The sequence below is a fragment of the Pelophylax lessonae genome (assembly GCF_965119305.1).
Source record: "Pelophylax lessonae genome assembly, chromosome: 5".
Classification (NCBI taxonomy): Eukaryota; Metazoa; Chordata; class Amphibia; order Anura; family Ranidae; genus Pelophylax; species Pelophylax lessonae.
Window position 1 is genome coordinate 352,484,273 of NC_138772.1, and position 16,405 is coordinate 352,500,677.

The 16,405-nt window shown below is 41.3% G+C and overlaps 1 protein-coding gene across 3 annotated transcripts in view; it reads right to left on the reverse strand.

Moving 5' to 3' along the window:
* The window catches only part of RIPOR2 (RHO family interacting cell polarization regulator 2), a 251,008-nt gene that overhangs the window by 137,492 nt on the left and 97,111 nt on the right, over window positions 1-16,405 (reverse strand). For all 3 annotated transcript variants that reach the window (XM_082258658.1, XM_082258660.1, XM_082258659.1), the window contains exons 2-5: window positions 4,881-5,007; window positions 2,206-2,361; window positions 1,225-1,303; window positions 957-980 (exon numbers count right to left, since the gene is read on the reverse strand). In XM_082258658.1, coding sequence (XP_082114784.1) covers window positions 957-980; window positions 1,225-1,303; window positions 2,206-2,361; window positions 4,881-5,007 — 386 coding nt within the window. The remainder of the gene's footprint in view (window positions 1-956; window positions 981-1,224; window positions 1,304-2,205; window positions 2,362-4,880; window positions 5,008-16,405) is intronic.

Here is a 16,405-nt window from a genome sequence, read left to right on the forward strand (position 1 = left end):
CGCAAATGAGTGTGCACTGTGTGGGGAAAAAAAAGGAAAAGGCGACTGATGAGAGGTGCTTTTTGCAGAGGTAAACACATGAGGACACTGGGAGAAGAGTAATGCACTCCTGAATAGTGCACTCTCTACATAATACACTCCTGAACCCTCCTTTCTGTGCGTAGTGCGCTCCTGAACACTGCATTGTGTGTGTATTGGGCTCCTGAACACTGCATTGTGTGTGTAGTGCGCTCCTGAACACTACATTGTGTGTGTAGTGCGCTCCTGAACACTACATTGTGTGTGTAGTGCGCTCCTGAACACTACATTGTGTGTGTAGTGCGCTCCTGAACACTGCATTGTGTGTGTGGTGCCCTCCTGAACACTGCATTGTGTGTGTGGTGCGCTCCTGAACACTGCATTGTGTGTGTGGTGCGCTCCTGAACACTGCATTGTGTGTGTGGTGCACTCCTGAACACTGCATTGTGTGTGTGGTGCACTCCTGAACACTGCATTGTGTGTGTGGTGCACTCCTGAACACTGCATTGTGTGTGTGGTGCACTCCTGAACACTGCATTGTGTGTGTGGTGCACTCCTGAACACTGCATTGTGTGTGTGGTGCACTCCTGAACACTGCATTGTGTGTGTGGTGCACTCCTGAACACTGCATTGTGTGTGTGGTGCACTCCTGAACACTGCATTGTGTGTGTGGTGCACTCCTGAACACTGCATTGTGTGTGTGGTGCACTCCTGAACACTGCATTGTGTCTGTAATTGCACTCTAGGCAAAAGGCCTAAGCTCTGAGAAAAAAAGCACTGGTTACATATACACCAGGTTGCTCAAACTATAGAACTATGTTGCGTAGTTGATTTATTCTTGGCCTGTGCAGCCAACCCCCACTGCTATAACTCAGTCAATGGCAAGAATCAGATTGCATTTAACAGAATAAACATCATTCAACGTTAAAGTAGCTTACCTTGTCCAGATCATACAGGACTCCCTGTTTTGAACAAACAAGAAAAGAAGAGGATTAATTAATTAATTGGGGGTCAGTTTAAAGATAATTACACCAGCATGTGGAAGGAATTTATTTCAGGTGTATTAACTGGAAAACGAGTAAATTGTTTTCTGCATTGTAATTGCAAGAAACGTGGAAAACCTATTATGTTTGATATTCAAACATCCCCACACTGTGAGGTCTCCTCCCGATAAAACCAGGAAGTACTTGGATTTTGGCAACTTACCAGCCTTGAATTTCTCTTCATGTCTTTGAGCTGGCCAGTCAGCTTGTCTAATTCAGTTTGATGAACTTCTAGGTACTCACTACCAAGAGAAATTAAACACCAAATAGGATTGAGTAAAGGTGAAAGCAAAGAATCCAAAACAAATAACTTATTAGGACCCGATAATGGAATCCCAATTTTGAGGCAATTAACAGCAACAAGAGCCTTCCTTCCCCTGCTGAGCATTCTATTCCATAATTAAATCATCACCCATTTTTATTGGCAGCTATATAATAGCCATTAATCTCAGTAATACAAAAAATAATTTGCTTTACCATTCAAACCCTACACAGTAATTCACTACCTGATTATACACAGGCCAGGAGACCAGTCCAGACATCACTTGTGATAATTAGGTAGTGTACTGTAAATGAGAGTGCAACAAGTACTTTGTCAACAATGGGATGGCTTACAGCAAGTCGAAAAATCTTTGAAACCAATAATCAGAATAATAATTTTACCACACATTCTTTATAAAGGGAAGCTGTTCCACTTTAAAAGAAAAAAATCAAAGTTTGGTTTGAATGACAGAAATTATACTCGTAAAATTATAGAAGTTATAAAGATATCTGGCTTTGTGCAGCCAGTCTACCCAAGTTAGAAGTTTACAAAATTTAGAGCCTCGATGAGTATTCCTCACCTTTACTTCACTTATTATTGTCATGCGAGTTATTCTTCTGAAAACTATGCACAGGCTGTGGGATGGGACTGGAACAGGGGGGTCAGACTTTGCCACCTGCAGATTAGTAGATTTTAAATAATTTTCAGCTTTTTTGGAAACTACATTGTTAGGGGTTTGGAGGCTCGAACCGCATCCTCTATAAATTCTAAGAATCTTTGCTCCAATTCTAAGTTATGTAACCTACTGTTTATATTCCATGCCCAGTCTATAATGGGTTAATACCCAGAAATGTATTATATTTCACTTGTAACAATACTTACTCAAGGCCATTTTTTAAGGCTCCATAGATTTCCTCTACCCTCTCTGGTTGTGGCTCTTTAGAATTACTGCCATTTTTATGGCCCATGTTGTGCATTTTCTTCTGTTTAGCTTGAGGTTTTTTGGGGGCTGAAGAGTTCCCAAGGAAAGAGTTGCAGCTATAAAAAAAAAAAAAAAAGCTTAAAAATCTTACAAGATTAAAATTCATCTCCTTTTCTGACAAAACAGATACTAAATTTCTATAGCTCGTTGCCTACCAACAGCAAGAAAGAATCCAATATTACCAAAACAGCCAATCAGCTTAAAGGAGAAGTATGGCCAAAATAAATTTTGGCTATACTTTTCCTGTAGGTCATAGTTCTGCATTCCTTTGACCAGTTTTTAGTCGACAGCAGGCTAAAGCCCGCTGTCAGTTGACGTCACTCAGTGGGTCTATGCTTGGGGAAAGTTCCTGACTTTACAGTTGGGATCCACCCAGATGCCTGTATCGACAACTGGATCAGCCTCTCAGTGAGCCTCTGAGAGCCTATGTCAGCAGCTCCTGCCCCCTCCACAGCCCAGTGCTCGAAGGGCAGAGCAGGAAGCTAGTCACTGACTTTCTGCTCACTGAAGGCTGAGAACAAAGTGATCAGCGGTCTTTGATCGCCCAGTCTTCTAGTTGGGAGACAGATGCAGCATTGGATCGATGCTACATCCATCTAGGCGAGTATAATTTTTTTTCTGAAACCCATACTTTTTTTTTCTATAACAGCCTTTCATTAGAAGAAACAAGCATTAGTAATTTAACCAGATTTAGCTTTAGATGAAGCACACAAGCCCTGAAAAATGTATATCAAAATACTTTGGGTACGTGTAGTACGACAATACAAAGTTAATGACACTCCCAGATCGGTTCGCAGATCGCAGTGTGAACTGTGAATGCGGACAGGAATCGGATCGCATAGGTGTGAACACCCATGTGATCAGATTCTGGTGCGGACAAAAAAAAAAAAAAAAAAAAGAGTCCTGCACGAGTTTGGTCCAAATGCGATGCGTATTCAGAAAGTTTGTATGGCTGAATTCGCAAAAAAAAAAAAAAAAAAAAAAAAAAAAAAAAAAGACTCTCTGTGTTTACCTGCCATAAGTGCAAGTAGATTAAAGTGGAAGTAAACCCATCGATTTAACAGTTTCAAAATACATCCACATTCCCGGTGTAACATGAGAAAACCATACCTCGTGAAAATTCCATACCCACGTCACTTCCTGTCAGAAACGGAATGTAACAGCTGAGGAGCTCACTAGTGCGCATGCTCGGAGGGTATGGAATTTTCACGTTAGTGTGTTGTAATGTTACACCGCCTCAGCTGTTACATTAAAACAGCTCGGCTGCAACATGAGTCCTCTCCGCTCCTAACCCTGTCACTTCCCTGATCTCGGCTAGTAAATGTAAAAGCGGCGGCGGGTGTATGAAATCTAAATCACGGAGATCTCGGCTCCGTGATCCGCTTTTACATTTAGTAGCCAAGATCAGGAAAGTCACAGGGGTAGGAGCGGAGATGATTCATTTTGCAGCGGAGATGTTTTAATGTAACCGCCGTAACAGCTGATGCGGTGTAACGTTATAACACACTACCTTGAACATTCCCCTACCCTCCGAGCATGCGTACTAGTAAGCTCCTCAGCTGTTCACTGAAGTAGGTGCATCGGAAGTGACGAGGGTATGGAAGTTTTATGGGTATGGTTTTTTCACGGAACACCGGCATGCCAGAAATGTAACTGTCACAATAGTTGTGCTCTCAACCAAGCTGTCAAACCATCCAATAGCTGGTGTCATAACTGATCACATGTGAAGCATCATGGCATTTGAAGATTAAACAGAGGCCAAGATGGTACCTTCCTTGGCTGAAAACGATAGGAGGGTTTACTTCCACTTTAGGTTAAGATTAGAACATTAAGAGAAGAAATACAGCCTCAGTCTGTGGAGGGACAATGAAGGCACAGCACCATATAGATGTCATAGTTGTACTCTACTCTAATCATTTGCACTGTGCAACGCAACAGAGACCTGACTGGTGTAGAGTGGAGTACTGACCATTCCTCTCCCAGTCAGCTCTGCAGAGGATTATAGAAGCTCAATACAAAGACAATTTCAAGCACTTATAGTAGGTCTATGAAAACTATCTTAATGATTTTTATTAAAATATTACATTTTGTATGACTTGCCCCTCCTTTCTAGATTGTAAACTCTAACAAGCAGGGCCCTCCGATTCCTCCTGTATTGAAATGCATTGTAACTGCATTGTCTGCCCTAATGTTGTAAAGTGCTGTGCAAACTGTTGCCACTATATAAATCCTGTATAATAATAAAAAACAGGGCCTACGTTGTTTTTATCTAAGTGGAGTTCAGCTTTAAAACAACAAAAAGCAACACAATAGGACTACTTCCTGATAATAAACCTGTTATCTTAGCAAACTACAAATATAAGCAGTGTATGGCAGGTAACCTTCATAGAACGCTAATCCAGAGCAATATCTAATACGAGGCTAAATAAATCACCAATTGCCCTTCCTCAATAGCCTTGCTAGATAATAAAGTGCGATTATCTTTTTTTTATGTGATAAAATAGAAGGACGTAAGCCACATGCTTTATAAGAGTGGATATTCTGCCTGGAGCACAAGCACATTAGAATTACTTACCGAGATCTTCTTTCTGGGATGCCACTAAATCCGGCAAATGACTGACTTCTGAGAATCCCATTAGGTCCTCCTGGAGGAAATGTCTGAGAGCCCACAGACATGATATCAGGGCTTCTGAAAGATAACTCTGCAAGACAAACCAGAAGGGGGTTTTAGTGCAGGCCTTTGTGTAAAGAGAATACAATGAAATGCTTTTTGTGTTATCACAGTTGATAAGTGAAGCCTGAACAACACAGATTGGAAATGGCACTGATGGGCTTCTACCTTGGGGAATAATTGTCCGATGGAGATAACCTGTTTTGTGGTTTTCCTCAATGCCAGTCTTCCTTGCCAAGCAGTACAACTTTTCTATAGATCATACAGCTGAGAGCTAAAAATCCACATTTTCATATGCATTAAAGATATTTATTAATGGCATTATATGAAATGAAAGTACCAAAACACACAACAATGCATGAAGACCTAAATAAGCATGAATTGTAGTAAATAGTAGTGCAGTCCCTTAAGGCTGCATTCACATGTCAGCGTTTGGATCGCGGGCAGAACCGCCGCGGTTCCGCCTGCGATCCGGAGATTATTGCAAATCGCGGGACGCCTAGCGTTGCCCGTTGATTTGCAATAGCCCCCCAAATGCCGAGCGATGTTGCCGCGATTTCCGCCTGCCGAATCGCGGCAACATCGCGCAAACAAAATCGCGGGACGCAATACGCTCCAAAGAAGCTCTTGTACTTCTTTGGAGCGTAATGCGTCCCGCGATTTTGTTTGCGCGATGTTGCCGCGATTCGGCAGGCGGAAATCGCGGCAACATCGCTCGGCGTTTGGGGGGCTATTGCAAATCAACGGGCAACGCTAGGCGTCCATACGCTCACATGTGAACGGAGCCTAAAAGTAGACAAAAACCTAATTGACGTTTAATTAGATAAATCGCTGTCTATCATCAACAATTACCATTTATCTTGTAGTCTCCCTTCACGCTAGCATGACTTGTCATGCCACTTTGGACACAAAATGGCATGACAAATCGCAGCTCGTTGATTTCAATGGTACCCATTCAAATCTATGCAACCTAAAGTCACGGCGACTTTGAAAGGGTTCCTGCACTACTTTGATGCATCTTTTTCGTGACTTAAAGTGGTTTAAACCCCATTCATGAATTTTGTCCTAAGCACATATATCTGTAGTGCTTCTTATCTCTCTCCAAAGCTTTAAATGCCATGTCTTTCTGCTGCTCCATTCCTGTTATCAGTAGGGTCACTTCTGACAAGTTCTCTGACACACAAGGGAGGAAGCTTAGAGGCAGATACGCAGAGAGCTTGTCTATTCAGAATACAGCATGTTCCTTCGTTCCTATGTGGAGGGGAGGAGGGGGGGGCCTTTCCTCCAATCAGCTCTCACACAGTGTAAACCCAGACTCCACACCCGCTGCTGGAAAAGGAAGAAAGATTTCTATCACATTCTGCACTTTCTAAAGAGTGTAGAAAGGGAATAACAGCACATATACATGCAAGAGGATTTGTTTCCTCTCTATGAAGCATCTGCTGCCAGTTACTTCACTGGGTACGAGAGAGGGTTTACAACTACTTTAATTGCCCGAGAGTGTAAAGTGGCATCAAAGTCGCACTTGGAGTCCCACTAGTGTGAACAAAGCCTAAATTAAATTGCTGTTTTCGCTCTTTTCATTTTTGTTGCTGCTGATCTCCTGCGGTCTAACTGCAGGAGCAGAACTCCAGGTTTCAGTAAACTTTAAAAAGTTGAATGAGACCAAACAAATTATTTACTTTACTAGCAAAGCAGTGGCTGTGTGTGCTTTATACAACGTATGTAGCCTACGCTACATACATTGAAAAAGTCCTATGTTCCAGCAGCAGGACCGGAATTTCCCATCTGATGGAAAGATTTCATCTTCCTTGTCCTGGCTCACTATTACAAAAGAATGTGGATGGGGATGGTTTTCATCTTAATGACCAAACACTGCAGGAATGTCCTTACTATGAACTGACCAAGCCCCTTCAGGAATGTGTGCTATTATGGATTTTTGCCCTGTATTAAAAAAAAAAAAAATATATATCCTGAAGCTGCTGACTTTTAAAGTAATTGTAAAGTCTCGTTTAAAAAAAAAAAAAAACAACACGTTTTACTCAACTGCTCTGTGCAGTTGGTTTTGCACAGAGCAGCCCCGGCCCTCCTCTTCTCAGGTCCCTCTTTGGTGCTCCTTACCCCTCTGCCCCCACAGCAAGCAGCACTGTCCCAAGAAAAAAAAAAACTCTCTAGCAATACACACCAGACTTAACCTAGATACACACTATACAATTTTCTGTGGATTTTTTCCTTTAGACTTACCAAAACCATATAATATGAGGTCACACATAAACACTTTCAATTTGTATGCAATCAGGCAGGCCCTTGCACTACATAGTTGAAGGTAAATCTAATGCAAACCTATCAAAAGTTGTATAGTGTATATCCAACTTAATGACTCATGCACACGATCAGATAATCGTACGAAAAAAAAAAAATGCTTTCAAATTGATCGCACAATAACCTGATCGTTGGTACACAGCTTTCGACAGCCGATCACGACATTTCAACAAAAAATCCGAAGGAAAAAACACAAACATTTTTGTAGTATGATAGCCTAGCGAACGACAATCCTTTAAATCAGTACAGTATGCATTCGCTAAAAATCAATAGACACAAAGATCACGCATGATCAGAAACAGGAAAATAACCTGGAAAAAGCCTGGCTGCCATTTTTTTGTTTTGCTATATCTGATACGTAGTTATGCAACCCGGAAGCTTTTCCAGAATCATACGAAGAAAAAAAAATAATCATACGTTTAGTACGCATTGTTGAATTCAAAATATGAAGGATAAGTCGTCCGATTATCTGATCGTGTGTACCAGGCATAAGCATGTGCAGCTTGACCCCTAATGCTCTGTCTTATCACAAGATGGATTGGAGTCAGTTAAAGAAGAGGAGGATCAGAGAAGACAGGATCAAACAGTCTTTATACATAATGCAGAGAATTAACCCCTTAGGTTCCTTTATACACAATACAGAGGATTAACCCCTTAGGTTCCACAGTGAGTATAACAAGCATGCTTTACTGCAAAAACATACTGATTTTACTGTTGTGGGTTTAGTAACACTTTAACCACTTAACCCCCGGAAGATTTTACCCCCATCCTGACCAGGGCCTATTTTGCAATTCGGCACTGCGTGACTTTAACGGACAATTGCGCGGTCGTGCAACGCTGTACCTAAACGAATTTGATGTCCTTTTTTTCCCACAAACAGAGCTTTCTTTTGGTGGTATTTAATCACCTGTGCGATTTTTTGATCATGCGCTATAAACAAAAAAAGAGCGTCAATTTTGCAAAAATAATATTTTTCACATTTTTTTTATATAAAATTCCCCCCAAAAAATGTAAAAATCCAAATTTAACATTTTAGGCCAATTTGTTTTATGCTACCTATGTTTGGAAAAAAAAAAAAAAAAAAAAAAAAAAAAAAAAAAAAAAAAAAAAAAAAAATCGCAAAAAAGCGTATTTTGATTGGTTTGCGTAAAAGTTATTGCGTTTACTAACTAAGGGAAAGATTGTCTTTTTTTTTTAACGAGTAATGGTGGCGATCTGCGATTTTTTTTGCGGGACTGCGACATTGCGGCAGACAGATCGGAACCTTGACTGACATTTTTGACACTTTTGGGGTTACCAGTAATTACTACAGTAATCAGTGCTATACATATGCACTGTTACTGTAAAAAATGACACTGGCAGGGAAGGAGTCAACTTTATTTGAGAGGGAGGGGTTAAGTGTGTCCCTAGGGGCGTGATTCTTACTGTAATTGGATGTGGCTACTGGTGTAACAACAGAGATCAACGGTCCTACATAGTAGAACCGTGTGATCTCGATTCTTACACAGGGGAGAATGACAGGCACACACGCGGGGGGGGGGGGGGGGATCCGTGAGCAAACGGGAGCGCGCCTAAGTTGCTTTGCCTGTGAGGGGCTGACCGCCAACCTAAATCGTCGTTAGGCAGTCAGCAAGTGGTTAAGTTTAGCAGCTGTAGTGTACATGAGACCTAAGGATTAAAAATAGTAAATGTTGACTGAGAGAGTGAAGATTCACTTTAATGTCTACCTTGTGCACTAGCTAGTGAACATTATTAGACGAATCACCGAATTCTAGGAAGAGTTGACAAAGTTACATAAAGATAGTGATGATCATGCAGGAAAACACAGCAGCTTTTCTAGAGGCAATAAAAATAAAACAGGAGGTTTGAAGTCAGCAGGCTGGAGAGCAGGCATGTAAAACATGTTGTGCTATTTGTGGAAATCAGCAGGATTCTTGTATATACAACTCACTTCCCACCCTCCTCTCTCAAACCATTCTCACGTCTCTTTTTTATTCCTTGATCAGATCATTTCCCATTTATAAGAAACAAACGAAAGTCTCACAAGGGCAATCTCGGCTTCACCCACATTCTTTATTTAATACAAAGCGGATTTTAAAAACACCCAAAATCCATCTGGCCAATAACCACTTCACTTGCTATCTGCAATCTTTTTTAAAGCAATCCTTTCTCATTTACGAAGATCAGGTTTGTCATACGCAGATACATTTGTGAATGCTAATGATCTCTGTTCATGTTTACACCCCAGAATCGGTTTACCACCTCACTTCTCAAATTTTACTGTGCACTGAAACAACAGCTCCATTTCTATGGAGAAAATGGAATGATTACGAGTACAAAATCCAAACAGAAGGAGCAGTGCTACTACCCATACAGCTCACCAATAAACAAACTCCTGGGTGCCCAATCCACAGCCGTATAACTGAGTACATATTTAGAAAGCTGATCCGCACACCGGTAGTTGCTCTTAAAAAGTCTTCATCTTTATTGAGGAACCACAGCACTGCTGATAAGGTCAGTTGACGTGTTTCACCCCATAAGGCCTTAGTCATAAATCAAATGATTACGGGTACCACTTGCCAAACCTATAATTTGTTACATTTCTTTTACTACAGTGTTCATTTTGACGTCAAATTTCAATTTAATTTTAGGCTCGGTTCACACTGCTGTGATGGCATTAGCCATCGAACTTTGCCCTGCGACTTCCTTCTGATTTGGATGCCATTTAGGAGCCTGTATAAGGGCTGCAATCGCACCCAAATCAGACCAAAGTAGTGCAGGAACCTTTTCTAAAGTCGGAGTGACTTGTGTAGTATAGACAGATCTTATAGGGAAGCATTGTATTTGACATGTCATGCGACTTGGGGTTTAACAAGTTGGATCCCATGTCGCAGCAGTGTGAACCAGGTCTCAGTTATAGTCTCTTGAGAAAAATTAAGTTTTAGTCGTATTTTAGTCATCTGAATTGTTTCAGTTTTAGTTGTATTTTAGTTTACTAAAATTGAATGGGTTTAGTTAAATTGTATTGCATTATTTTAAAGTGTTACTAAATCCACAACAGTAAAATCTGTATATGCAGTAAAGCATGCCTACTATACTCACTGTGCAACCTAAGGGGTTACTCCTCTGTGTAAAAAGGCTGTTTGATCCTGTCTTCTCAGATCCTCCCCTTCTTTCCCAGTCCGCAATCCATTTCCTGATAGAACAGAGCCCCGGGGGGCACTCTGCACATGCTTAGTTTGGTGTGTATTGCTAGAGAGCTTTTTTCTTTTTCTTGGGAGGGTGCATGTGAGTGGCACAGAGCCAATCAGCACTGTCCAGACAGAGGGTCAGGGGTAATGCAGCCCCACAGGACAATCAGAGAAGAATTAAAACTCCTCCTACAAGCTTTAACCTAGACACTCCTAGTAGTCACTACTGCTGATGAAAAAAGGTATTTAGCAGTTTAAAATTACAAAAACTATTGTATTTCCATGTTCTGTGTACTGTGGGAGACCAGATAGTGAATGCAGGTTCCTGGGTTTAGTAGCACTTTAAGCATTTCTCTAGAATTTCCAAACTCATTATATACTCATGGAGAAAAAAAAAAAAAAATCTAACAACCTATTATTTATGGTATTAAGGTTTGAACACACACTAGATGCACATTTAGCTGTTAAATTTTACATCAAATTGCAAATTTACTTTTAGTTTCAGTCTTATTTTAGTCAACTGAATGGTTTTAGTTTTAGTCATATTTTAGTCAACTAAAATAGTGTTAATTTGATTGACGAAAATATTTTCATCTATGAAAAGAACACTGCTTCAGAAGTGTAGGAGTGACATTACTTAGCCTTTCTTTGTTACAAAACACACACTATAAAATACTTGTACCTATAAAACATGTTGTGCGATTTCTTTTTTTTTTTTTTATAAAATCTTTATATATTGACCAGAAAGAGGAGATACATTCTGCAAATCATATATGTTTTTGGACTGTACAAAACTTGTCTGATTAACTGTCAATAACAGAAGGGTCTCCATCTGTATCAAAAGCACCCCAAACAAATATGACTGCCACACATTAAGATTCTAAGTGCCAATATAGCAATCATGGTAAGGTGGAGTGCCACATATAGCCCAATAATGGCACAAAAAAAAAAAAACTGTAAAAAAAAAAAAGAAAAAGAAAAAAAAAAAAAAAAAAAAAAAAAAAAAGAAAAAATAGAAGGAAAACCATTGGCCAAATAGTGTGTACACCTTTCTACCTATGACCAGAATGTCACAATTATGGTAACGGACCGTCTATAGAATAAGTTCCCAATAGGAAGCTGTAGAAGTGAAAAAAAAGATAAATTTTTTCCCATACGTTATACATACATTTTATAGATCCGTTTATCTATATGTCCACTAGGTCTTTATGATGTCATTCACCCTAGCAAACCAGTCCCTCAACAGGGACACTCATGTAGTCCTCCAAAATAAAGTAGAAGGCTCTTAGGTAATTTAAAGGTGGTAGGACGCTATATTGTCTTTTTAAACCATTCAATGGAAGTAGGAGTCATATGAAATAAAAGTTCCAGTGTCCAGAAATTGCAGGCATTGAGTCATAACGTGTGTATTGCCTCCCAAATAGAATTGCTTATAGGATATTCCCATCACAAAGGCAGAAACGTATCTTCTGCTCCATAGCCTCTCCAATACCCTGACAAGACATTGGGATACATTGAAGCCAACAGAGTTGGTACCCTATACCACGTGACGTTTTTTGTATGCAGCAACTAAGGGTTATGGGGTGAAAATGATCAAAAATGATTGCTGCTAAGAATAGAGAATTTCCAAGCCTCACTGGAAACTCTCATTTTCATTGTTTGCTACTGCTAAAGCAAGCCTATGTTTAAAATCACATTAGAAGACCATCCATCAAGAAGCATCAATCATACATGTATGTATGTAGGACTCAAGATTCTATTTTCAGGTCCTGATAAGAGATGACCAAAAACCCTATTTTAAGAATAGCCATAAAACACGCCACACGTAAAAAAGAAAGGAACAGCACTGTGGAGAACAGATTTAAATTTGTTCTAATGATAATAGTAAATTCTTGGATATTTTGTGACTTCTGACTAACATAATGCCCATGTATGACTGTTCCATAATTGAATACATAAGAGAAAGTATCCAAACTTGTTGGATGGTAGGCTGGACTGCCTTAGGTGTTCATTGGCTACTTGTATTACTGCAGAAACAGCCCAGTGATCTATAGCAAGTCATATACACAGGCACTAGACAAGTGTTTCACAACTCCGGTCCTCAGGGCACACTAAGCCCCGGTTCACACTAGGGCGACCTGTGAGGCGACCTGGTCGCCTCACAGGTCGCCGCAGGTCGCCTCCCATAGGAAAGCTGCGGACCCGTTCTAATAGGAGCGACACAAGTCGCTCGGACCTAGAAAAAGGGTCCGGAGCTTCTTTGGGGCGACCAGGAGGCGACCGCCATAGACTTCAATGTTATGAAGTCCGTGGCGGCCGCTCCGAGGTCGCCCCTGAAAGTAGTGTCGCTCCTATGTGAACCGGCGCTAACAGGCCAGGTTTGCAAGAACACTGAAATGCATCACAGCCCAGGTGATGTGATTTGCTGCTCAGTGATTGCAGAATTCCAGTCTGCATCTCCCCAAGGTAATACTTAAAACCTGGCCTGTTAGTGTGCCCTGAGGACCGGAGTTGAGAAACACTGCACTAGACAATGTGCATCTAATGTTAATGGCATCTGCCATTATACAGTGACTTCCGCCATTATACGGTGGCAAAGTGGCTCTCCTGTGCCGGATCACGTACCTAGAACGCGATCTGGCTCTTCCGGGTAGGGGGAGCACGCTGCTAGTGCTGTGATTAGTCACAGCACAAGCAGATCAGTGGATGCCGGCTAATGAATGACCGCCTGTGACCAAGAAAGGACAGAGCTATGTCTATGTAAACAAGACAGAGCTCTGTCCTGTCAGCGGGGATGTGCTGAATTTTTCTTCCCTGCAAAGCAGGGAATAAAACCCAGAACATCCCTTAGAGAAAACAGCACCCAGTACGCACAAACAGTGGTAAGCCACAAAATGAACCCTTTGATCACCCTAGATTTTCAACCTCTTCCCAGCCAGTGTCATTAGTACAGTGACAGTGTATATTTTTAGCACTGATCACTGTATTTGTGTCACTGGTTGTCATAATGTGTCAGATTGTCCACCACAGTATACACAACTTCCCTGCAGCTGCCATGGCTGTGTGTATTTTTAAAAATTGGCCAATTATGTTTTTATGAGATAGATAGTGAGGTTTGTATTGTCTAAATAGTCGTGTTTAACAAAGCTGATTTCTACATTTATATTCTTGTGTCAGATCAATGGGTCCTGTTACAGTTATCTATAGAAACAACATACAGAGTGTATAATTAGGGTTGAGCTCAGCCAGGCTTATATGTCTCCTTTTTCCTCATATGTATTTACAGCTTCCTCCTAATAGAACTTAATTTGGTTCATTTCCTTCTCCCCCCCCCCCCTTTTTTTTCCTGCTTCCCCTATTTTGTCCTGAGGAAACATTTTAATGTAAAAAAAAAATCTATAAATTAAAAAGTTGCAGTATATATACTGCAGTTTTTAGATGGTATAACCTTTGCGCAAACCAATCAATTTACGCTGATGTAGCACCTTCCTAGGTAGCTGCTAGGAAAACCCATAGGGGGGGCCCTGCCTGCTTATCAAGAGGGTCTGATTGTTTAGCCAGGCTGTCATGTGTTCCCAGGTGTGCCTGTTGAGGTTGGGGAGTCTCCCCACTGTGTCCAACGAGGGCTCTTATTTGGCAGTGGAGGAAACCTGACCAATAGCACACCAGGGCTTGTATCTATCCCAGAGGGCAGAATCTGCCACAATGCATCCTGGGATGCGGTATAAGTCTGAGGGGAGCACATTACAGGGTGTCTTTGGCGGGAAGCAGAGTCCCAGGAGGAGGGTGACGGCTGTCTCTCCTCCTGTCAGCGCTAGAGAAGGTGTCCTTGGCAGTCAGCCTGAAGGACAGAGGGTTGAGCTGAGCTGCAGTGAGAGTGATCCAGAGTGCTGAGGATCGAGTGGAGCTGCTGGGGCAGAAGTTTCAAGGAAAGCAGTATTGTGAGTACTGTAAACTGCCCAGGGGTCTGCTTAGGATAGGGGACCACTCCAGAAGGTCAGAGGGATCCAGGAGCCAGCTAACCAGGAGGAAGCTTAGAAAGGGGGTGAGTGAGTCTAAGCCCTGAAGCGAAGTGTGTGTAAAGAGGGTGCCAGTACGGGCCCTGAAGAGTTAAGCGTTGCAGCAGATGTACATGTAGCTATCACAAAGGAATGTGATAAGAAAGCTTTAACAAGGACTTTGTGCCACAAGCGAGAGTCAGAAGTCAGTTCGGGGTTAACATACAGCAAGTCAGCGTTAACCAGCACCAACCGGCATTGATCGGCATTCAGCCAGAGTCAAGTCAGCGTCGGCAGGCATTTTTCTAGTTGTCCAACACACATTGTATATAGTTGAGCCAGAGGAGCATCCCACTCATCTTTTCTCCCATCCAAGTTCTCAATAAACCAAAAAAAACAAAGATACTGGACTGTTCTTTGTCTCAGTGCTCACATTTGGAGAACATGCTTAAATGTGCTGTTGTTGCTAGCGGTAACCCAGGCAGACCCGCATCCAGCAAAACAGCTGGGAATCCTGGATTTTTTTTTTTACCAAGAATATGAAGCAGGATACATATTGGCCTAAATTTATGAAGAAATTTAACTTTTTACAAATTTTATTGAATATGTTTAATAGCAGAAAGTAAAAATATTGCTTTTTTTCTAAATGGTCAGTTTTTTTTTTTTTTAAACAATAAACAGTGGTGATCAAATGCCACCAAGAGAAAGCTCTATTTGTGTGGAAAAAAATGATGTACAGCATTGCATGACCGCACAATTGTCAGTAAAAATAAAGTGCCGTATAGCAAAAAATGGCCTGGTCATGAAGGGGGGGAATTTTCCGGAGGTCGAATGGTTATATGGTGATCTCCAGTCTAGCCTCCTTAGATTAGTTTAAATTTATGGCGCTTTTCCACTGCATGGAACTGAACGGTTCAGCTCGCTTTTGCGCTTTTCCACTGCATGGTACGGTGGTGGAACGGTTCGGTGCGGTACGACGGCGCTTTTCCACTACATGGAACCGAACGGTACGGCTCGCTTAAACCGTACCACCTCAGTTGTGGTTCCAAGAGGGCCGTACCGGTACCATATCCCACAATCCTTTGCATGCAGCCTTGACTGTTTGTCACTACTAGCCACTGATTGGTCAGAGAATCGTTATCCCACCCACTTTAGTGGAAAAGCAAACCGTACCAAAACTGTTCCAACACCGTACCATGCAGTGTAAAACCAAACAGAGCCAAGCAGGGCCGAGTGGAGCCGAGCCGGTGGTCGATCACTGAGGGTCTAAGTGATAGGCACTCCCTATTCGTCTCTATATCAGCGTAGGGAATGCTCAAAAATGAGGAGAAAAGTGGCGTATGAAGTGAGGCATCGAAGAAAAGGTTAATTAATATAGTCATTGTACCATCCGGAGCTCAAAAGGAAAACGGTTTCTTTTCTCTCACATAATAAATGTTCTTTTTGAGCCTTGTTTGTCTTAATGATTGCTTTTTTTCCTGTATGAAATTTTGTGTGCCAAGTGAAAATGTTTCCATGGCAGCAACTGCTACACCATATTAATCAGACCCTGCAAGAGCCAACTCAATTTATATTCAGATTAAAAACAGTAAAGCCAAGTAGATTAAAAAGTCGTGATACAAGGTAAACCAATAAAAATTAGTTGTGTCTAACAAATTTTTAGTTTGAAAAAAATAAATAAAAATCAGAATTAGCAGACTATTTATTAAGGTAATGTCTGTGTGTTTGCCAACAAAAGTGTTTCAAATTGCTGACTAATGTTTAGCCAGGCTAGGATTGTATTTTCTTTAATTAGAAAGCAAGGTACTCTTGTCAGTAGACTGTATGAAGTAGCGGGGTCACCGAGGAGGAGTTTTGAATGCTCTTACTACATCTCAGTGTTAATGGGATCTGAACAACCTGATCATAAGGAATGGAA